Here is a 24,249-nt window from a genome sequence, read left to right as displayed (position 1 = left end):
CTTATCAAAAACATGTTTGGGGCTGGAAACATTTCTTAGACAAATTTCATGCTCAATTTATTTGATTAAAAATACAGTAAAAACATAAATATTGTGAAATCTTATTACAGTTTAAAATAACTCTTTTCTGTTTTAATATTTTTTTTAAGATGTAGTCATTACATCAGTCTTCAGTGTCACATGATCATTAAGAAAACAGTCTAAAATGCCGATTTGGTGTTTGAGACACATCAGTGTTGAATATAATAATATAATAATAATATTTTTGTGAAAACCGTAGTGCATTTTTCTAGAATTCTTTGATGAAAAGTCATTTTAAAATAACAGCATTTATTTGAAATACATCAAAATCTTTTGTAGCATTATAAACATCTTTACAGTCACTTCTGGTCAATTAAAAAACATTAAAATTAAAATAAGAATAATGTTATAAAACAAATACTTACAATAAAGGGATTGTTCCTCCAGAAAAGACATTATGATGTTGTTCCAAACCGGCATGGATTTCTTTCTTCTGCTAACCACACACACACACACACACACACACACACACACACACACACACACACACACACACACACACACACACAGGTATTTTGAAGAAATGTTAAGTAACCAAAAAGTTTCTGTTTGGTTACTAACATTCTTCCAAATATCTTTTATGTTCAACTGAAGAAATAAACACATGTTGGAAGAACTTGAGGGTGAGTAAATAATGACTGAAACTATCACTTTAAGTATTATTCTTCTCACCGTTCTTCAGTGTTTTCTACACACAATTGCTAAATAAAATACAATCACATATACCAGGGCTACCGACATAAATCTACTGACAAACAGTGGCTTTGTTAATTTTTTTTTTATTATTTTATTTTAGCAGATCAATAATCAAGTTCTGGCATTTAAAGTATATTCTCTAAGCCACTCTGAATCGTGAAAGACAGGTCCAGGAAATCGCTGTATTCTTACTTAATTTCAATCTGACATAGCTCTTTCTACGCCTTCAGAATGCATCTTACGCATTACTGTATATCAAATGCTCTGTCAAAACGATTTCTGTTTTATAGACACCCAAAGCTAAATCTTTTATCCCTAGCTAAATCTCCGCTTATGGATCTTACTCCTGACATCTGATGAGATAAACTGTTGCTGCACATCGGCTGAATTTGGCAGCATTTTAAATCAGCAATTTAGTGCTAGTGACTTTTGCACCACTCCCATTTTCTGGCTAGATCTGGCTATGATTATTATTAGTATTGAACAATGGTGATGCATTACAGTTATTTTAACATATGTGGGTTTTTAAGCACTCCTCTTTAGTCTAACCGTTTTGACTCAAAGGCATCTGGCTGCATGTTCTTTAAGAAAAACAATAGTTATTTCATTAAATATGATTTGAGTCCAAATGTAGATCTTTTTTTTTTTTTTTTTTGCATTTTCAATTAGTGTTAGAAATGAAAGATATTTGTTTTGCCAAAGTGCTTGAATTTTACTTTTACGTCATCCTGCAGCCCCCTTTGATTTTTATTTTTTTTATATGAGGGCCCCTGTTTGAGAACCGCTAACTCTTAACTAATGTAAAACCACTGCATCATGTGGTCTTGAATGGCTTATTGCTTTGATATCTCAGCAGAAATACCAGCATTGTCTTCTGCTTGGAACTCGTTTATCATTTAACCTTCACATATGATTCATTCTGTATTTTCAGCTATGCTGATAAGCCATTGTTTCAGCTTAGGATGTATGTCTGTATTAAACATTGCGCACTCATTTCATGAAGTGTATGTGAGAGTGAATTTGTTTTATATTAATGAGTGTATATGTGTGTGTGTGTGTCTGGTCCTAATGCTCCTCTCAGGGGTGTGTGAGGTACAGATAAAAGGCACTGGATATTTAAAGAGAGCCTCTCTGTGAGACGCCGCTTATCTCAGTGTTACTGTTAGCCAGCACATCCTCTGTCGCCTGCCTGATATTAATACCCCTCTAATGAGAGAAACAATCACAGTCTCACATACACAAACCCGCTCTATACTCCTGTGCCACAGCCCCCCAAGGGCCCTTGATACACACATACACCAACACAGAGACAAACACACACCCAATCACATTAATCAAGGCCGTAGGGACACAGACCCACAACACAGAGTAAATTACAGCAGGAAAGAGCCATATTTCAGACCGGCCACTAATGATTTCCCATGAGCACACACCACAGAGAGCATTAGGGAAGAATGTGTGGGTGTCTGGGATTATAGTGAATGGTGTACATGCAGGTTTGTAATTGATAGTTAGAGTAGAATCCACCGTGATGAGTGTTTTAACATTAACAACAGGTTTAATGCTGCTAACTAGTGAAAGCACTATATTAATATGCTGAGTTGCATCTCAAAATACATTTTAGAGGGGTTTAAGGAAGAAGCATTGTGCAGTGTGATTGATGTGCTTGTTTATTGCTTGTATCAGCATTCAAAAAGCACTGGGACTTTTACATATTTTTATAACTCTTATATTTTACGCTTGCCTGTTGCGTGTTTCAAAAAGATTGTAATATACATCATTACTCCAGAAGGTGGCAGCAAGTCACAGAGTGAGCCATTGAATCATTCATTCTACTGATTTGCTTAAAACACTGATTCATTCAGGATCTTCCTTTCATAGTGTGACTATTTTGACTAAAAGTAACTAAAAATGTAAGTTACTCATCAAATCACGTTCTCGTTTATAGAATTACTTTCTGTTTTAAAGATGTTTTTTTAAATAAGCATAATAATAAAATAAACAATATTACAAATCACTTGTAAGATAATTTGCGGCTTTTTTCATCACATTCTTTTTTTTTACAGAGTAGCTTGAACATAGCTTGGCTATTTTTGTATAAAGTAGTTTGTAACTTTGATACCTGCACTTTTAAATAGCTTGGGTTATAATAGGATATTATATTATCTGAGGAACCACAGAAACATACAGAAAAGCAACAGTAGAAAGTGTTGCAGTGCTGGAATATGTTGCATCAGGATTGCATTTGTGTCAAGGTGCTCTGATCCAATCTTCCACTGTAGTTCTTTCATCTCATCTTGTTCTGTGTTATGCTCTTTTTCTTTCACACACACATACACATACACGTTTACCCACATCAACAGTATCTATTTACCCTCCCCTGGGCTGTTTGCTAGAAAGAGCTTCTATTGATCAACTGATAATCATGTCGTTTAGCTCAACAGCAGTTTGTTGCTGTATTTGTTGGTGTGTGTGCAAATTTTATGAATGACTATAGGGTGAATCTGATCACCCCCACTGATGTTTCAGAACATGTTTTTAAAAGTTTATCTTCTTGTTATGTTTAGCCACACTGACCAATCCTGCAGTCCGCATGAAGATGTCCTTGTACTATTGATATCCTGTCCTGAATCCCATCAGAATTCCAGAACCTGTTTACCCAGACACACACATATTCATTCATGAACAAGCAAGCACAATATGCCACAAGCATTACATGGCAAAATTACGCCCTGGACCAGTCCCCATGGGAAATTAAACCAACGGCAAATCATTAAACCACAAGCTAAACATTAAGAGGCATTTGCATTTTTATTGCACCTGAAAGAATGGCAAGACTCCATTATCTCACACAGCCAGTGTGGGAGCGGGGTATTATTATTATTATGTTGTCCCGTATAAAAACAATAGCGTTTAGCGTTCATGAGAAAGGGAATGAGAGGCTTGTTTACTTACACTACGTCTGCAAAGGGTTATGATTATTGAAAGAGCGCAGCCAGAGTGTCTGACAGACCCAACAATGCCCCGTTTTGTTATGTAAATCCTATTGTCATCCAACCCAAACAAACAAACTGGAGGCAAATGCGGCACCATCAGCCAGACAATTAGCTGAATGGGGAGGAAGTTTTGCAGGGACAGTTTGTCTCATTAATTGCTTTCTCAGCTAGACATCTTCCAGGACTGTGTCCAAGAGTGATCGCATTTAGCCCTCCAATCTTCTTCTTCACAGGTGAGCGGGATATGTGCACACGCACCCCCGCGGGTGTCTCGTGCCGCGGCACTGTCTGCAGAACATGCAGCTGCCTCGTCGATGCCCCACAATCGTCCTACGGTGAACTTTGACCCCGATGAGACCCTCTTTGGACGCCGCAGGTAATGTCATGACTCAGTTTTCAGAAATTTACTATGTGAAGTAATTAAAAAAACAAAACATCAGACAGTTAACATGAAAACTCTTTTCCTAGGGTAATGTTTATACTGATGACAAATTTAAAAAAAAAAGCCTGTTGATACTTCCCTTAGATTGCAACTTTAAAACAGCCTGAAAGTGTTGTGAAAAAAAATAATTATACTATTCTTTATATGAAACCACCAGTAGGTGGCGGCAAGTCTTAATAAGTGAGTCACAGAATCATTCATTTAATGATTCATTCAAACCAGCTGATTTACTCTGAATGAAGCAAGTCACCCCTGTATTTATGAATTGGTCATTGAATCATTGACTTGCCCGAGTCATTCAAAAACACTGAAACATTTAAAATGAAATGTCAGTCAGTGTTGCTGTGAGATGCAGTTATTCTGTTTGGTTTCAAACTATTTTCGATGGCAAAATAGTTTTTGCAAAAACAGTTAATCATCTTGTGATCTTGCATAATCAGAACTTAAAGGGTTAGTTCACCCAAAAATCAAAACTATGTCATAAATCACCCTCATGTCGTTCCAAACCAGTAAGACCTCCATTTATCTTCGGAACACAGTTTAAGATATTTTAGATTTAGTCCGAGAGCTCTCAGTCCCTCCATTGAAACTGTGTGTATGGTATACTGTCCATGTCCAGAAAGGTAAGAAAAACATCATCAGAGTAGTCCATGTGACATCAGAGGGTCCGTTAGAATTTTTTGAAGCATCGAAAATACATTTTGGTCTAAAAATAGCAAAAACTACGACTTTATTCAGCATTGTCTTCTCTTCCGTGTCTGTTGTGAGCAAGTTCAAAACACAACAGTGTAGTGATATCTGGTTCGCGAACGAATCATTCGATCTTGAACCAGTTCACCAAATCGAACTGAATCGTTTTAAATGGTTTGCGTCTCCAATAAGCCTTAATCCACAAATGACTTAAGCTCTTAACTTTTTTAATGTGGCTTACACTCCCTCTTGAGTTCAAACAAACCAACATCCCGGAGTAATTCATTTAATCAAACAGTACACTGACTGAACTGCTGTGAAGAGAGAATTGAAGATGAACACTAAGCCGAGACTGACTCGTTCTCGAATCAAGAACCGTTTCTGTCCGAGAACCGATGAACTGATGATACTGCGCATGTGTGATCAGTGTGAAGCAGACCGAAACACAGAGCGTCTGAACCGAACTGACTCTTTTGGTGATTGATTCTGAACGGATTCTGTGCTAATGTTATGAGCCCAGGTAAACTGAAGGCTTGAATCAAGGGCAATCATCGCAAATTACGTCATTACGTCGAGCGCAAAAAAAACTGTGAACCGTTTTCTTCAACCAGTTTATTGAATCAAACTGTCCGAAAGAACTGGTTCGTGGAAAAGAACCGAACTTCCCATCACTACTGGTGATCCGAAAACCGATGCAACCGGTTCTTGACTCGTGAACGAGTCATTATCTGGCTCGGCTTGGTGTTCATCTTGATCTTGATATTCAGCCATAATGAAACATGAGGATGACCTGACTACTTTTTACACTCGGCTCTTAAAAATGCCAATCGTCAGCAGCTGAAAATACAAATGTTCTTGTTTTTATTTGAATCCCCTGAGATTCCTCAAATGCTCTAAACACTCCAAGAGGACTGCAAAGCATTGCTGTTATAGAATTGACAGCAAGTCAATTCAGTGTAAATCTAATGAGTGTATAATAAATCTGAGAAATAGGAATTGCAGTCAACCATAATGCTGTTATCATGCATCTGTTCCTACCGCTCACATCTTCTGATGCTGTTTGTGTGGAGTGCATTGAGATACTGTTATAGACTCTCCACTCACACTCTCTCCTTCTCTGGCTCTCTCTTCCTTCATGTTTTCTCTGTATAGATCTTCACTGACCTTTTGAGGGGTCTTAAAACCAAATCAAACAGTCTATTCTGTGCTTTTGAGTATTTGAGAGATGCTGTGTGCAGGAGTTTTTCTATTTCTGTGCTTTTCTTCTACTTCTTTTAACATCAAAGATAAGAAATTAGATTTTTTTTTACTTGAGTCTAAGATGTGTTTGAGTTCACATTTTGACTTGATGTATAATGCATAGCATTTATTAATGTATGTGTAACATATACTGTACACATTCTAAATGTAAAAATCTAGTAATTGATTATATGTCTATCACATACACTACCATTCAAATGTTTGAGATCAGTACCTTTGAAAAAAATCTCTTATGCTCACCAAGGCTGCGTTTATATGATCAAAGAGAATAAAAACTAAAATATTGTGAATTATTATAATATTTTTAAAGAACAATTATACTATTATAAAGTAGTAATACTTTAGTAGTAATATGGCTTCTCGGCCTTTTGGCTAAGATCAAGTGTAGTATCTGTTCTTTTGGGGAAAGTTGTGGCCTAATGGTTAGAGAGTCGGACTCACAATCGAAGGGTTGTGAGTTTGAGTCTCGGGCCGGCAGGAATTGTGGGTGGGGGGAGTGCATGTACAGTGCTCGCTCCACCCTCAATACCACGACTTAGGTGTATTTTTAAAGAACAATTATACTATTATAAAGTAGTAATACTTTAGTAGTAATATGGCTTCTCTGCCTTTTGGCTAAGCTAATTTGCTGCTCAAGAAACATTTCTTATTATTATCAGTGTTGAAAACAGTTGTGCCGTTTTTCTTTTTCAAGATTCTTTGATTAATAGAAAGTTCGAAAAAACAAAAGCATTTATTTGTAATAAAAATCTTCTTTAACATAAATGTCTTTACTGTCGCCTTTTGATCAATTTAATGCACCATTGCTGAATGAAAAATCAAATTTAAATAACCTTTTACTGACCCCAACCTTTTGAATGTATAGTCTATATAAAGTAATTCTTAATTAAGATACTTGTTGTTTTCAAAATCAGTTTAAAAAATCTGGCACACTAGTCATTGTGGGTGGAGGTCTGTTCATGAGTTCATGAGAAATGCAGTGTGTGTTTGTGCTGTTAGTTGTGGTGTGTGTTCAGGCTGATAGTGACAGAGAGATGCTCATTAACACAGGCTTTGTCTCCTGCCGTGTGAGTGACATTGAGCTGCCTTCTGCCCGCTCTGTCCTGTGCAGTTCAACTCTCCCTCGCTCTGATGAACAGATGAGAGCGGACGAGCCAAACACAGTGGGCTGTTTCTTCTCCAGCATAATGTCAATTAACAGTCAAAGCGTCTCAAATCAACTTAGCCTAACACGAGACGACAAGTAATGGAGTAGATCACGTTTCACACTGCGTTTGTCCCTAAGCCCATTTTAATTTTTCAGATTTTTCTCTCTTTTTTTTTTTTGCTCCATGCCCCTCAGTTTTCCCATAAATCCTTGTATCTTTGTTCCACTGATCCTTTTTAATCTTGCCTCTTTGTGCACACCATCTAATTTAATTTATATTCTTGGAGGCCACTTTCTATCTTTTTCTTCTTTCTGCTGCTCTCTTACTTTCTCAATTTCCTCTCTGTCTGCCGCAGGGAGTTTATCTCGGGTCTGAGGGGCTTCAGTCAATTCTACAGTGGCCTCGGAGAAGCTCTGTGCAGCAAAGAGTCGGCGGCACTCAACGCTTCCCTCTGCTGGAACGGACAGGAGATGACAGACAAGTGAGTGTTTCTATCTGATGACCGCTTAACTACACACTAATACGGTGTTCTTCCATTTTAGACTGATATTCACAATACACTGTGTTTTGGTCTATAATAAGGACATAAATGTTTATTAAAACATTAAGTTCTACTTCCAGATATAGTCCCTGACATGTAAAGTAAGATTAATAGTTAGTGCTGTGCAGCAGAACAAGTGTTTTGCATCGTTGCGGTTACTATGGACCCTTGCCAGGGTAGACAAACAGCATGTTTAATTTGATATGAAGAAAAATTAGTGCACAAGGGAGCGAGTACAGCCTGATGAATAAGTTCCAGGTCACGTTTAATTTTCACAGCCCGTGTTTTCCCAGAGCATTTTGTCCACCGGAAACATTATTTCATTCTTTTATTAGCCAAAAGATTGGCATCAAGAGACCAACAGTACAACCTATTGAATGGACTGTACAGCTATTCCTTTGCAGCCTTGTTTTCATTTGTGTCAGATTAAATATGTTGTCTCGCCTCACTAAGGATTATTTTGTGTATTTTAGGATGGCTGGGATGCTATTTTGACCAAATAGCATCCAGAACTCCTTGAAATGTTGTATAATATACGTTATTTCAAAATGGAAGAGGCTTTTATCTGTATACAACCCATGCACTCTCTCTGTTAGTGTTTTTATTCTGACAGTTTTTGCTAAGTGGGTAAAAGTAGCATATATTACAATAGAATTAGCCTCCTAAATGCTTTCCAATATTACTACAATCTCAAAATGGCCCCGAAGAGACATACTGCCCCAGAGCTTGTCACAAATCTTGAAGTCTAAAAAGCTTTCTGAATAAAACGGAGACAGCGTAAGTGGCTGGTAGCTGAGCGGATGGTTTTGTGTGTGTGTATCTAATGAGTTTGGCTGACTTCAGTTCCATCTGACAGGCAACAGGGTGTGAATTGTGGTCTTTGTGGGGTAACTGATGTCGGGTGGTGGTGTGGTGGCTTCCCTGTTCCTGGCTAATTGCTCGTTTCCGTCATTCGCTCTGTGACTGCCTGTGCCTGGCTCTCCATGCGCCCTTTAGAACCCAATTTTAAAATTGTCATATTTCAGTACGCCATGTCCCACATGCTTCTGTCCCATAACTCTTTCACTCTCTCACAGTCCAAATCAAGTTAAGGTTGGCAAATGACAATAAATCAGTGCATCCCTGACCCAAACAGAAAAGCTTTAAGAGCTGCAGTATCTCATCCTAATGACTTGGAAAATCAGCTCAAAACTGAAGTGATCATTAAAGTCAGCATGAAATCAAAATGGATTCTATTTACTCTCAATGCTTGTTCCTGGTCTTATTGTACAGGAATGGTTTATCGGTGCACATTATTTAAAAGAAATCGGAATCTTTAATCAAAATGAAAAAACTTCCTCTGAAAAAAACGTTCCTTTTACGTTAATTGTATATTGGATAATGTTAACCAATAGCCAAGTAGTTATTTTGCCATTGTTTCAGCAAACTCTCATTTAGATTGGATCCTATTCAAATATGAAATGGCCACTATTTACAATCAAATTGATTCCCACCCCAAATTTTCTGAATAAAATTTTTTTTTTGCTTTGAAATGCATCACATTATAGTACAGAAATGAGTTGACTTTTCAGTTGACTTTGAAGAATCGAGTCTTGTTTTTTAGGAATTGTTTTTAAGGAAGTCCAGATGTTCAAATACGGTATCTTGTGCCTAATAAATAAATGAACAGTTTTATATTTTAATTTGAATTTCTTGGTAAAGAATTACACATATAACTCAGAACTCATAAAGGAATAGTTCACCCAAAAGTGAAAATTTCAAACAAGCTGATTCGTTCATGAATGAAGCAAGTTACCCCTGTATTTAAGAACTGGTCGTTGAATCACTGACTTTTCATTCAAAAACACTGAATTATATAAAAAGAAAAATAATAATAATAAAAAAAGAAACACCACTCAGTGTTGCTGTGAGATGCAACTGTTCTGCTTTGTTTGGAGCTATTTTCGTAAAAAAATGTTTTTCATTTCATACAGAGCTGAGTAGGCCTACAGGTCAGCATCTGAGTGTTGGTAATGTGAGTTTTTAATTCATATCTCCTTAATATCCATCCTAGCCCTGTCTGTTTAGCATATCCATTTTGTAACTGTTGAAAAGGTGTGTGTCTGTGAGTGTATGTGTCAACATTACAGCATTATACACTAATAGCTGCAGCTGTTTGCTCTCCAGTAAGTGCAGTTGAGGAGTAAATGGGGGTAAAATGGCCTGGTCACAACAACAACAACAGCCTTAGGGGACAGACAGCTGTCAGAGGGCTCTCAGGCCCTCAGGAGTTAATTAGGACCCAGGAGAGAAACAGATAGGGGAAGAGAGAATAAGAATAACAATGCTGTGCCAGAAATGTCCGCCGAATCTCAATGTCATTCCTTGGCTTCTAGGGAAATATCATAATTAATTCTGGAATGCATTCAGACTCATTTTGTGCAACGTATTGAAGACAGAGCGATCCTTCACATTCTGTGCTGGGAAGGAAGCCATCTTGATTGTGCCAAAGAATATCACTGTTTATGTGACCCTGATAGATCAAATAGTTGACTCAAAAATGTCTAAGCATAAAGAAAATTCATTAAATGCCACCGTCACACAAACACATTGAGCAGCTACAACTACATTGCTGATCATTCTTTCATACAAAATACAAACGGCTAGAATGTTACTTCATGAACAGTCGCTTCAAAAGATGATTTGACTGTAAAGTTCATTCCCAGCATCCCTGGTGTTTGCTTGAAATGAGTTTTTCTCCCGTGCTGGAGGGAGTGCAGAGGAGCCCTCGATGTCAAGGATCAAGTCACCAAAACTCTGGCACAGATTTCTGCCTTCTAGAGAATCAATTTCAGCATCCTGAAAATCTGCCTTTTTAGCCAGTGTTTCTTAACCGTTTTTGTCTTATGTGCTCCCACAGGCCCTTCAGTTAAACTAAAGTAGCCCCTCATCGACTACAAACCAGAATTTTGTTCCTCATATTATATGTTAACTTAAAATAAAATAAAAAGCAATAAATTCTGTGGGTGAAAAACTATGACAGCATTTTAGTGGAATAATAAAAAAACTAAGATTAAGAGACAATATTTTGAGAAAAAAATGACAAGAATAATGTCAAAATATTTTGAGAATAAAGTAGAAAAATTATTAATTCACATGAGGTGAATACAGCGATCTGTCATGCCACATTAAATAAATATTTTGAATATTCTCAAAATAATTCAAGTTTCTCACAATTTTGACTTTATTCTCAAAATATTTAAACTTTATTCTCAAAATAATTTGACTTTATTCTTAAAATATTTTGACTTTATTCTCATAATTTCTACTTTATTCTCAATGTCGACATATTTTTGTAATTTTGACTTTATTCTCAAAATATTTCAACTTTATTCTTAAAATATTCTCATAATATAAATTCTCATTCTCATTCTCATAATATAAATATTCTCATAATTCTCATAATTTTGACTTGATTCTGAAAATATTTTGACTTTATGCTCATAATGTTGTCTTTATTCTAAAAATATTTTGACTTTATTCTCAAAATAATTAGACTTTATTCCACTTTGCTTATCAAATTAATTAGACTTAAATAAAAAAAATGTATGTGCCACTAAAACTTATATTAGCTTGATTGACTGAGACATTTTATGTGAAGAAAATAGGAAAAGCGTTAAACTCATGCGTGTGAGTGAGATTAAGCAGCAGTGTCACAGAAATCTTCCGCTGTTTTTACACATGCGCTTATTTTGTACAGTAAGTGTGATCCACACAAATTGACTAAACATAGGCCTGTTATTTTGTTTTCTTTCCTTAAAAAGTAGCAGGATGTGTGAAGCAGTTAATTAACTGCTTAACAATGTTATGACAATCCTAATAATATTATTAAAGGTCGTAATTTGTATAAGTACTCCAAGAGGTTAGGAATCACTGTTATTTCCTACATCACTTCACCTCTTCGTCTTTTCATTTGAAAGGAGGTTGTGGCAGACAGGCTTGTGACCATGGACCACAAAACCATAAAGTTTATGCATCATCTGAAATCTGAATAAATAAGTTTTCCATTGCTGTATGGTTTATTAGGATCGGACAATATTTGGCCGAGAGACAACTATTTGAATATCTGGAATCTGAGGGTGCAAAAAAATAAAAATATTGAGAAAATCGCCTTTGAATTTGTCCAAATTAATTCTTAGCAATGCATATCACTAATCAAAAATTAAGTTTTGATATATTTATGGTAGGAAATGTACAAAATATATTAATGGAACATGTTCTTTACTTAATATCCTAATAATTTTTGGCATAAAAGAAAAATTGATAATTTTGTCCCATACAATGTTTTTTTTTTTTGGCTATTGCTACAAATATACCCCAGCGACTTAAGACTGGTTTTGTGGTCCAGGGTCACAATTAATTGAACTTGGTGAAATCTTTAAATTTAGGTGAAGATTGGTGGATATTTCCCAGAATGCTTCTCCTCCTGCTCAGTAACCCCCTCTCTTTCAGTCAGCTCGTGATGCTGAAGATGCTCGTGATTGATTCGTGCGGTCTCCAGCGGGTTTGGGCAGTGGGGCATGTTGGATCTCTGAGGGGTGCGCAGTAGGGCCATGAGTCTGAGCAGGTTCAGCATGAGTAGCTGGCCCAGACTGTACATCCACAGGGTGTTTAGTCATTTCCTGTTGTAGCTGTTGGGTTGCCTGTGCTCCCGCTGTACCATAAAGCCTGTGGTGTATTATTTTTGTTTTCTCAGGAATCATAATGTTGTCATAAAGATAAAATGAAGTCAATTTTACATTATAACATGCAGAAAAAGCCAACAGCATTCTGTCTGTTTTGAATAATGTTTAATTATGCAGTATGACAGTTAACATGAATGCAGTTCTTTCACTCAAATGATTTCTGGATCATGTGACATTGAAGACTGGAGTGATGGCTACTGAAAATTCAGCTTTGCCATCACAGGAATAAATTACATTTTCAGATATATTCAGATAGAAAACGGTTATTTTAAATTGTAATAATATTTCACAATATTGCTGTTTTTGATCAAGTAAATCCATTTTGAACAGTAGTGTATTTCTGGTATCCATTTAAAGTCAAAATTGAGATGTAATCATCTGAATGGCATCATTCATGCAGAGTACATCTCTTGTTATTATAAATGTCAAATAGAATCAGATAGAAGTTTTATATAAATCTTTAAATACTAAAATCAGCTTCAGATCAAATCCATAAGCCACAAGAACAGAATAAAATTTTTAACCCATTATTTAATTTGTGTAAATCAAGAGAATACCTGTTGGATATTCAATTAAAAGTTTCAAATAATATTTCTAGTATATTGTTTAGTATTTCAGTGCTGCAGTGTGATTGGCCAAATAGAACTGAATCTTTTCTTTCGTTTAAAATCTGTCTAATTAAAATGCATAAGATGTTTTTGTGCTGAAAGCATTCTCACCTGAGCTACCCATTACGTTTCTGCATTAAAGTATGATTCATTTTGTATCTTCCCACTGTTTCCCCACAAACACCCACCATAGTAATCAGAACAAAGCGATTTTCAGGCACGCAGGACGGAGCTGACCTGATGCTGCTCGACTCTTTTCAGCACACAGGTGGACACTTCATGCGTGAAGCTCCAGCTAATCTCATCCTCCATTAAAAGCTGCCCATGTCTTCTGATCTCCTCCTTCTAATGGAGCTCATGTCTGTATTATTAATGTGATAATTAAAAGCGGGAGGTGAGCTGCCATCGGGAGTAATAAGGAGAATAAATAAGTATGGAAATGTAATTTGGCTTAATGAATAAGCAGTGCATGTAAAATAAGGTGCCGTGAAAGATGATTGGATAGAATTGTTCAGGATTATGTCATTGCTAAGAATGGAGCATGAGGTCATATCTTTGGCTCATACATCTAAAAGCTCACAGTACTGCAAAAATCTGAGTTTTCATTTATTTATTAGTCAAAACATCCTTAAAAATGCTAAAAACAACATATAATAATGCATGTTGATATAATACATATAATACAGAAGAGTTAATAAAGTTTTATTTAGTTTCAAGAATTAGATTAGATTTCTATTTGCACAATATGACATAAATACAGTAAATAAAAACAAAGAAAATACTATTCATATACAGTGCAGGAAGAGAAAAAATCTTATTTTTATTTTATATGCACAATTAGTTAGCATAATTATTTTAGTATATTTTATTACTATTGTATACATTGTTAAAATTAAATAGTTTGTAAAAATCTATATAAAGTAGGCCTACATATATTTTACATAAATATATACTTTTTTACTGAAAAACAAAACAGAAAGTAGAGTGTATGTTCTTGATGAGCATGGGCTTTAGTGGATAAGTCTAGATTGGTGTCGTGACGGTATCAGATCTGTCATTCACTGTCTTTCTGTCGCCACAGTGCTTGCACCAATGTGCCCGTGTGCTTCAACACTAATTAGCTTTTAATAGGGAGTAATTAACTGGAACATGAGTCCAAGGGGCCCGGGGGGATCGGGGAACACTTGAGCGCAGACACACACACACATTTTTAGCAGTTGATGATGCCCAACATATGCTCCAGTTGCTCAGAAACATTCAGATGCCAGCACTTGTCTGACCCAGTTGTGCTGTTTTACTGTTGGGTTAAGTGTGTGTATCTGTGTATCTAAAAAAAGCTACAACAAAACAGCATAATGCAGAATTAGACTAACTATTCGATTTTTTGTTTTAAGCCATGTAGTGTATTTGAAATCTTTCAATGTCCTTGTGAGGCATTATTTAATTAATTTGCTGAACGTTAAAATGAATTTAAAGGCTTATTGTGTTTCATTTTTGCTCATATGAAATTCCTATGGTCACATGTTTGCCTCTAGGTGGCAGTAGAGGCCAATTTTAGTGCTCATATTCGTGTGGTCATTCACTTCAGCTTTGGTCAAATACCTTTGAAAACCAGGAACTGCTGCTGAAAAGTGAATGATATAAAATGATCAATTATTAAAATGAGTTACACAATTGTTTTCTCTAGCAGTGGTTTTGTATGTTGCTTTCTGACACCCATGAGATTCAAAATTGTCCTAACTCAGAATATTGTTTGTGAATTCTCTCTTTTAAACCAAAATTATTATTTCAAAATTTAAATTTGTTTGTATTTTTGCTGTAGCCTTTGGGTAAACAAGTGGATATAAGTAAAATCATATACATTTGTATTATAAATGTAAAAAAAAAATTGTTATTTCTAAAAGTATATATTTTTTAAAATATAATGGAATATAATACACAATATGAAAACGTATAAACTTAAATAATATTATATATTGTAGTGTGGCAGTTGTAGTAATTTTTGTTTAAATGTTTTTTTTTTCCTAGTCCGTAACAGTTTAAATGTTAATTGCTTTTGAAGCCAAGACCTTAATTTTTTATTTAACCTTTATTTAACCAGGTAAGTCATTTGAGAACCAGTTCTCATTTAATGTGTGTACTTACATAGAAATTGTATTTTAAAAATGAAATGACCCAATAAATATTTACTGTAGTAAAGGTGCAATAACTCCATATATCACTTTCAGTTCATGAACAGAGTGCATTAAAACCTGTCATTTTGTTTTTAATGTGACTAATGGACATTTGTGTCTATATTTTGCAGGTTTCCTGGTCCAGGGCTGAAGAAAGTCCATCCACACGGCTCAGAATCCAGACAAAAACCACCTGAACCCGTCATCAGCCAGATCATCGACAAACTCAAACACATCAATCAGGTGACTTACTTTTTATCTGAAAACATGCACACACTATTTTACATGTGAACTTCACAGTGCACATAATCATATGCTGCCATGCTGTCAATAATCACACAGACATACAGACATACATAAACTCATCACCTCTGCTTTAACTCTGTCATAACCATCTGCCTGTCATCACACACACAGATGTACATGTCTGCACTCTTTTTTATGGCAGTGCTGTCTTTTAGATTATCAGGATGTGTGATAGGGGCTGCCGGTATCTGTACACTAATGCAGACAAAGCAGAGGCTTTCTTTCACTTTCTTCCTGCCTGCCTTTCAAAAACAACAGCTGCGTGTCATATCACCTTGACTGTGTGTGTGTGAGTCAGGGTGTGTCTGCTTATATTTCACGTTCAGTTCGTTCCCTATTGTGACCGAGATCCCACAGTGATATTTGACCGTTTAGGGTTTTCTGTGTATATACTCTGGTAATCCTGAGAGAACAGCATCTGGCTCATCCACAGGAAGTTCACCGGGCGATCTAAAGAACACCTCTTTCCGTGCTTCCTCTCTACCTGCAGGATGTGTGGTTTTGGCTGGGTTTAAATGTATGTTGCAATGCAACCTCATTGTGAATGGCTATAGGCAACAGTTAGTAAAGCTCAGTCCAAATCTGTGTGTGTGTTATTGGCACATTTAGCCCTGATTTTTCCCATTTACATTCCAATACATTTATTAATTTACTCTTTTTAATATGAAGCAGTTTATAAGGAATACAACGAGCAAGAAGAGACAACAATACTACAAAGTATTAAAGGCAGGTACAGGGAGGGATTTAGTGAAATTGGTGAAAGAGATGTTTAAAAAAAACAACTTTGGATAAAAATAAATGAGACCTTTGTCATTTATTCCTTTTATTCGTTTTCTCACATTTCTAATTTCCTAATTTCAAATTTAAGTTCAAAGACAGTTATTTAATTTAATTACATTTTGTATTGAATTGTATTGTTTTTTGTTTGTTTGTTCTGCTTTATTTTATTTTTTAAAACTGCTTTTTTTGGTTTGCTTTGTTGTTGTTTTTTATTATAGCCTTGTTTTGTTTTGTTTTGTTTGCTTTATTTAGTTTTTTATTACTACTTGTTAAAAACAATTTTTTGTTTGTTTCCGCTTTGTCCTATTTTATTTTGTGTGTTCCTTTTTTGTTTTTATCATAGATTGTTTCTTGTAGTTAGATGGTCTGCTTTATTTTCTCTGTTAATACTACTAGTCAACTCCATATTTTTATTTAATCATGTTTATTTAGTCGTGTGCGTGTTGCTTTGCATGTCGTTTTGTGTGTTATAGAAACCCACTGCGGCCCCATGCTCAATGGCCCCATGTGAGCGGATTAGCTCTTGTTTAAACAGACCACAGAGACATCAGAGCGGCTCAGATGAGTGGAGAAGAGCTGTAGGTCACGTCTGCCATGGGACAGGTCTTCTTTTTCTCAGTAACTCAACAAACAGACCTTCTCTTCTCTTCTCTTCTCTTCTCTTCTCTTCTCTTCTCTTCTCTTCTCTTCTCTTCTCTTCTCTTCTCTTCTCTTCTCTTCTCTGTGAAAGACTCACTGTGACCTTCTTCCCATCTGCTTTCTTCCTCCTGCGCAGCTCCTGTGAAGTGTCCAGCTGTTGTTTCAAGACACACGTCACGTAATTTATGTACATAACAATAATTCGCACACAATCAAAATGAAGATGTACCCTAGACCAACATTGTATTCTGTCATGTGTATTAGAAACAGAGGAAAAAACATAATTAAGCAATGTCACACTTAAAATTGTGCAGCTGCTCTGAATAGCAGCATGGGTGTAAACCTCATGCTGATGTATGTGTTTATACACACACACACACACACACACACAGATGATATAGATCTGGTGACTGTATGATGTCAGTGCTGTTCATGTCTGGTAGGCAAATGGAAAGTGCATTTTAAAAGACCTCTATGTATATACACACATCTGTGGCCCCTATAAACACATAAACAAATGTGTAGATGCATGTTTGTTTCACTGTATTATTTTCTTTAGGTTAGTTACATGTTTTGACCAACTAATTTATAAGCTTTTGTAACTAGTGAGTTCAAACAGGTTCAACTGTGTTCAACAGGTTTCACTTTATTAGTGAGGCTTTTTTCGAACAGTGAGGACCTCACAAGTACAGTCATGTAGGATAAGATGTTTGTGTGGGTTGTTGATTAAACTGTTTGCATGTATGAGATATCTTTACTATGACATTCTCTAAAAATAGTAGTGTAGTCAAATCAGTACACATTGTCCTTAATGAGACCGAGCAGGACAAGACACAACAATTTCCAACAGCATAAGCAACAGCGCTAGCCGATTTCACAGAAATCCGAAACATACACTAATTAAGCCCCTTTCACCACAACAGAGATTGTTTAAATCAATCATAAATTATTCATTGTTTAATCATTTATGTTCAGTTTGAGTTGATGGAGATGGAGCTCCAGTGAGTCTACAAATTGAGAAAAGTTGAACTTTATGCAAAGAAACAGCTTCTACCAATGGTTTTTGGTTCATGCATTGATAATCCCTCTCATCGTGTTTATGTTTGCTGCTCTTTATATTTAAAACGTTCCCCTATAAAATTTAATCTAACATAAAGAGAACTGATTTTATACTAACTCTCCATGACACGTCTGTCTCCTGACCTCCCTCGATTATGTCAATGTGAACGAAGCTTTAGTGCGACTGGTAGTGTTTCCTTTACTTCACCAGCAGAAACTCAAACATGTTCAGTTTAACTTAGCCCTGTGATAATAGTTTACATCTGGTGTTATCTGGCACCGTGTTAATGTGTGTTCTCATTTGTTTCCAATAGCCGGGGGTTTGAGTTGTTTCCCAGAGCGGACAGACAGCACACTCATATCAGACTTTTCCTAGCATTTCAGAAAGCCAAGATCTCATCTTCTAGCCTGGGAGGCTTGTTAGTATGAGCTACATTTTCTAAGTGTTCTCCAGCAGTTGGAGTTCTATAAAACATTTTGGGTGTAGACCCATTTGATTTTATGGAGCAATAAGGTTTTTGAAAGCTCTTAACAGTGTTTCAAATATTTCTGTTCCCGGGGTATATAGCATGACAATCCTGTGTCCCAAAGTGTGTTAGTGTAGCAGTGCTAGAGATGGGCCTCTTCTGAAAGAGTGACACCGGGGAGTGCATTGAACACCAAAAGACAAAACTTTACCCTCCCTCAGCTCTGCAGACCCCGATTTCTCACGCCTAATGCAGCTGATGTAATGGCTGCGCGGGGCCAAGTTTAGAGTAAGCTCGTCTCTATAAATGAAAAAAATGACTTGGTGCTCAAGCTATTCCAACTGGGCAAGTGCTCAAAGCGTCTGTGTGTTCTTATCTGCATGCCTAAACATGATTCTCAGGCCTAAATGTAAGTGAGTTAGCGCATTAGCAGTGCTGAAGCTTTATCCTAGATATTTGATCAGGGGTTTCACATTTTGCCATAATGCCAAGGAGCCCCAAATATCATGATTTGCAACAAACCCATACATATTTTACTGAGGATAAAAAGTAAATGTGACATAAAAACATGTGATTGTGCAGCAGGTTTTTAAACAGCCTCTGGATTCGGGTTGGCAAGTGTTAAATTCATACCCTACACTTACTGTATAGTAACAGTGCATAGTGTTTATCAGACATCTACAGTATTTCTGCTTGCCGGAAATGGCAGAGATGTTCAGAGATGGAGCTCATATAGCACACACCCTCCGTCTTTCTTCATGCGTGTTGGTGTTTGTTCCCACGACTGTCAAACATTCACTCGTGCTGATCTGTAAAGTCTGCAGCGTCTCTTCGTGTTTATACAAGAATAGTGCGTCATTTGTGGACAGTTTACTTTTTTGAGGGGAGTTGTTAAACCACAATATCTCCAGTTTGCCCTTAAAAATTAACCTTAATAAATATCCCTCAGATCAGTGTATGGCTAAAAAATCTTCTAAAACTTCCACAGACAGACATAAGTAATTTGTCCATCCAGAATGAAAACGAAAAAGCTGCACAATCAGAATATATTAGAGGTTTAAGGTTTATACATTTATTGAGGCTAGCTAGCGTGAAATAGGAACCAGCAGCTGACAGAAAAAAAACACGTTGAGCCTGGATAGGACATGGTGTAAGGCCAAACATATCAGTGTTGATTTGTTGATTTGAATAAAGCTATAATAAGTTATCTGATATGTAGATATAATCTGACTGAAAAAAAATAGCTTTTTTGGTGACATTATGGAGATAAATGCAGAGATGTAACCATTTTTACCGGAGCTTTACTGGAGCCTATATTGTTGGAGTACCAAGAACAGAGGTCTAGAAAATCGACCTCACATGTATAGTTTAATTTACGCATATTGCTAAATTAGATTTTCATATTTAGGAAAATATGTCTTTCCGCTAGTGCCGTCATCAGGACCATCTGGACTTTCCAGGGTATTGAGTTACTGTTCAAAAAAAGCCTGTTCCCAGCGGAGCTCAGGGGATAGTGGTGAAACACTGCAATTATCTGATTGGTCTTTGATTATAGAAGTTCCCTCCAGCGTTGAGATGTGTCTACCATGTGTAGGGCAGAGAGGTGAGCATATATTACATGTCACTTCTCATGTTGTCCTAGGTTTGTGGAATGTTCTGTGAAAAATTAGATGTTCCTTTTTTTTTTCCTTTAACGTACTATGGGAAAGAACTCTTTTACGCGCACTCTCATTTCCCGACTGAAACTTTTCTCTGAATTTCTTTCCCCTCACTTTCTTCTTCTCTCTCTCTCTTTGAACTCCACCCTGCATTTCTTATGCTTTTTCTCCCATGTTAATCCCACTTTCTTTCACGCTCTCCTTCCTGACTGTGTTGAGTTGTATGTGACACACTCCAGTCCCGCAGCCCTCCTTCGCTTTAATTAGATCCAGCGGCAGAGATGGAGAGCGAGGGAGGGCCGCAGGTAAGGCAGGAGAGCAGACAGCAAAAACAAACCAGAGCTCCACATTCCAGCACGCAGCCTCACGTCCTGCTTCCGCTGACTCCACACCTCATCTACTTGAGAAAAAGTACCAAAAAGTACCAAGCTCCGAAGGCCTCTTCACATCAGACGTGAACTAAAAAAGGGAACAGTTGCAGATGAATGTCTACGCGCTCCAAAGATAAACAAGTAATCTTCTATCTAAATGAAAACCAAGTTTACACCAGGATAAAAGATGGCACTGATTGACAAATTTACAAATTACATTTTTTTTTTCATAATCAGTAAGGATGCATGAATGTTCTTCAGAAGTGATGGTAAATACATAATAATAATAAAAAATGCTTATTACAAATAATGTTCTTTTGAATATTACTGATTTTACTGTATTTTGATTCAAATAAATGCAGCCTTGGTCAGCCTAAGAGACTTCTTTTAAAAATCAGCCAACCTTCAGTCCAAATGTATCTGTATTGAATAAATTGAAGTATTTATAATATGGAATTTAGTGGTTTAATCTGAGTCCTTGAATTTCTGTGATGGTTTGTGAAGTATATGAGGTTTAACTGTGGGTGGTAGTTTGAAGGTTATTAAACAAATCGTGCCATGGTCGCTTGAGTCTAAGTACGCACAAACACATATTAAGGCAAATTATCTATATACACACACATGGATGCTGGTCCGTTTGAAGTTGCGTGACACCTGTGAAACCTGACATTAAAGCAGTCTAGAAGGACCTCCATAAATCCAGAGTAGAGTGGGGGCTGCGTTTGACCCCCTTCCCAGCGCCTCTTCTGATGGCCTTTGCATGTCTCTGTTCTCAACGGCTTGATTTGCTGTGGCCCTCACATCAAAAACTCCCATATAGATAAGTTTCCTTTTAGAAAATATGTCCTTCTAATGCAGACTTCTTTTTCCGACAACCTTAATCTGTCTAATGTTGTCTCTCTCCTCCTGCTTTTTCACTCTTATGTTTTTTTGCTCTCAAACACGTCACCTTTTACGTTTTATTGCTTCATTCTCCACTTTATTCTTCTTATTCCCACTCTGACTTTTATTCATTAGTAAGAAAAGTCATGAATGATAATATTTGGATCTTTTAATAACTGTTGACTAAAATGTTCTTTGAGGAACCTAAAATGGTTCACAACAAAAACCTCCTTTATTTTTACGAGTGTTGTAGGACTTTCTTCTTCCTGTTAGCAGGTCTTGTAGTAGAATAACAGATCTGTTTCAGTATGTTGATCACAGGGAAACAACTACAATACCTAAAACCGTTAGATTGATTCACACAGAAATCACTGCTTTTAATTCATCATGCAATTTCATGTCTCAGCCACAGATGGCGATAGAGAGGCCAAAGTTCTGTAAAGTACAGGCAAATTTAACTTGTGAGCCAGTTTGTTCATTTTAGAGATTTTGCTTCCTTAAAAGCTTAGTTAACTGTAGTTACCCACTTTTTATTAGTGGTATGTAGTGTGGTTAAAGTTAAACGACTTTTCAAAAATGTAGTAGTTTCTGATTGTCTCATTGATGTCTATTTTTATTTCCACTAAGGACTTTTAAAAGAAACATCTGAGACAAAATTGATAGTTAAATGAAACCCCATGAAGTCTCCTGAGCTATGAAACGGGCAACCTCAGGGCACTTTCTTACATCTCTCCACTGCCATTCCCTCTATAGTAGGTTTTCACATTCCCTCCTTCTCCTCCATCCCCCTCTCTATCTGTTCCTCTCTCCCCTGCTGTCTAGGTCAGCGGCTGAGCACATGAGAGGTCTTTTCCTTCCAATTAGTTAGCTGCTAATGAGGCTGAAGCCCCCAGACCCTCCTCCCAGCAGTGCTCTCAGCAAAGCCCCCTCATCCCACAGGCCAGAGGTTTTGTGCCCCTTACTGCCACCAGTCTGCCCCCACCCACTTCAGCCGCCCCACTGGCTACAATTACCACACAGCCATCCAACAACTACCCTATAACCAGAGCTCATCTGTGCAGAAAGAAACAGGCTACACCTTACATGGTCACCGGCAAACCTGTTTACTAACAGGACATATTTGTTATCCTGATCTGCTGGAAAGACTTCCTATGACATGGAAATGTTACACAGGGAACTTCCTGAGCCGCTGACTGACCAGAAATCAGTTCAGGGATGCAAAATAAACAAAAGTGCATGTATTGGCTGAAGTGTTCCCAAACACCTGTATCACCTCATCTACAGCTGTGCAGTTAAACAGATAGTCTCACGCCATTGGTTGAGCCAGAAGATTTAATGTTGAACTGCTCAAACAAACTCTTCAGGAAATTAAACTTATCATAACGTTTATTATCATTGTCAGTGTCTCCCCCAAGATTATTGTAGTTTTGGATTTCTTGATATTGTTTTAAAATTTGTTTCATCAAAGAGGAATTGTGTGCGCTCAAAAAGAACAATGAGTTCTCAGGTAGAACAAAAAGAAGAAAAGTTTTAATCCAACAGGTAGCTGAAATTGTCCACATATGACCAAAACAAGTCTATCAAAAATTGTTTTTTTTATTTTCCAAGTGACAAAAGTGTAAAGTGTCTTAAAAACAGACCAAAGAGCAGACGTTTCAGGCCACGCTTTATTCAGTGCTTTCTTCATGATAAAGGATGGATGGGCTGAAACGTTTTTAAAATTGGTTTCAAATTTCATTTTAATTTTAGATTAATTAATGGGTTGTTTACATATTTGAATTTTAAAAAGTCATTTAAATCTAAAATTAGCAAGACCTTTTCATTTAAGACATTAAAAGCAAACAATTCAATGCATTTAAAGTATAAGGAAAGGGTTTTTTTATATACTAAAAAAAAAAAAATATATATATATATATATATATATATATATATATATATATATATATATATATATATATATATTTAAATTATGTATACTCTATATGCCATTTATGAAAATAATACCTGTATTCAGAAAGGATGCAGTAAATTGGTTAAAAGTGACATTAAAGACATTTATGATGATCCAAAATATTTTAGTTACAGATATAATATAATATAATTATTTTTAACTTCCTTTAAAAAATCCCGAAAAAGTATATCAAATGTTTTAAATGATTCTACAAAGTATTAAGCAGCACAACTTTTTAATATTGATAATAAGAATTGTTTACTGAGAAGCAAATCAGCATATTTCAGAATGATTTCTGAAGGATCATGTGACACTGAAGACTGGAGTAATGATGCTGAAAATTCAGCTTTGCATCACAGGAAATACTGCATTTTAATATATTTTAAAATGAAAACATTTATTTTAGAATTGTAATAATTTTCACAATGTTACAGTTTTACTGTATTTTGATTAAATGAATGAAGCTTTGGTGAGCATAAAAGACTTCTTTCAAAAACATTTAAATGGTTGGTTTTACATAGTAGTTTTACATAGTTTTATGTCATTTTAGTTTTGCATTTAATGTACTTTTTTAAGCTTGGTTTTATATGAGTAGTTATGGTTTAGGAAAGTAACCCTGGTCACCCCACCAGGAGCCTTGCCTCACATCTGGGGGCCAGTGTTCCTGACAAACATGATTCTTGTTTCCTTATGGGCACTGTAGACGGAGTCCATTGAGATGTGATTGGGTTGGAGGGAGAGAGGCGTACAGGTGGAAGGGTTACGGCCGTGTTGTT

At 36.4% G+C, this 24,249-nt stretch overlaps 1 protein-coding gene and 1 pseudogene across 1 annotated transcript in view; both read left to right on the top strand.

Moving 5' to 3' along the window:
- LOC132109500 (glypican-3) overlaps nucleotides 1–24,249 on the top strand; it is a 129,344-nt gene that overhangs the window by 75,329 nt on the left and 29,766 nt on the right. The window contains exons 4-6 of the mRNA XM_059515617.1: nucleotides 4,007–4,149; nucleotides 7,669–7,794; nucleotides 15,492–15,603. Of these exons, the coding sequence (XP_059371600.1) occupies nucleotides 4,007–4,149; nucleotides 7,669–7,794; nucleotides 15,492–15,603 (381 nt within the window). The remainder of the gene's footprint in view (nucleotides 1–4,006; nucleotides 4,150–7,668; nucleotides 7,795–15,491; nucleotides 15,604–24,249) is intronic.
- LOC132110255 (U2 spliceosomal RNA) lies at nucleotides 6,518–6,697 on the top strand (annotated as a pseudogene).

Source organism: Carassius carassius, chromosome 29, assembly GCF_963082965.1.
Source record: "Carassius carassius chromosome 29, fCarCar2.1, whole genome shotgun sequence".
NCBI classification, from domain to species: Eukaryota; Metazoa; Chordata; class Actinopteri; order Cypriniformes; family Cyprinidae; genus Carassius; species Carassius carassius.
This window is presented reverse-complemented; position numbering and strand designations above follow the sequence as displayed.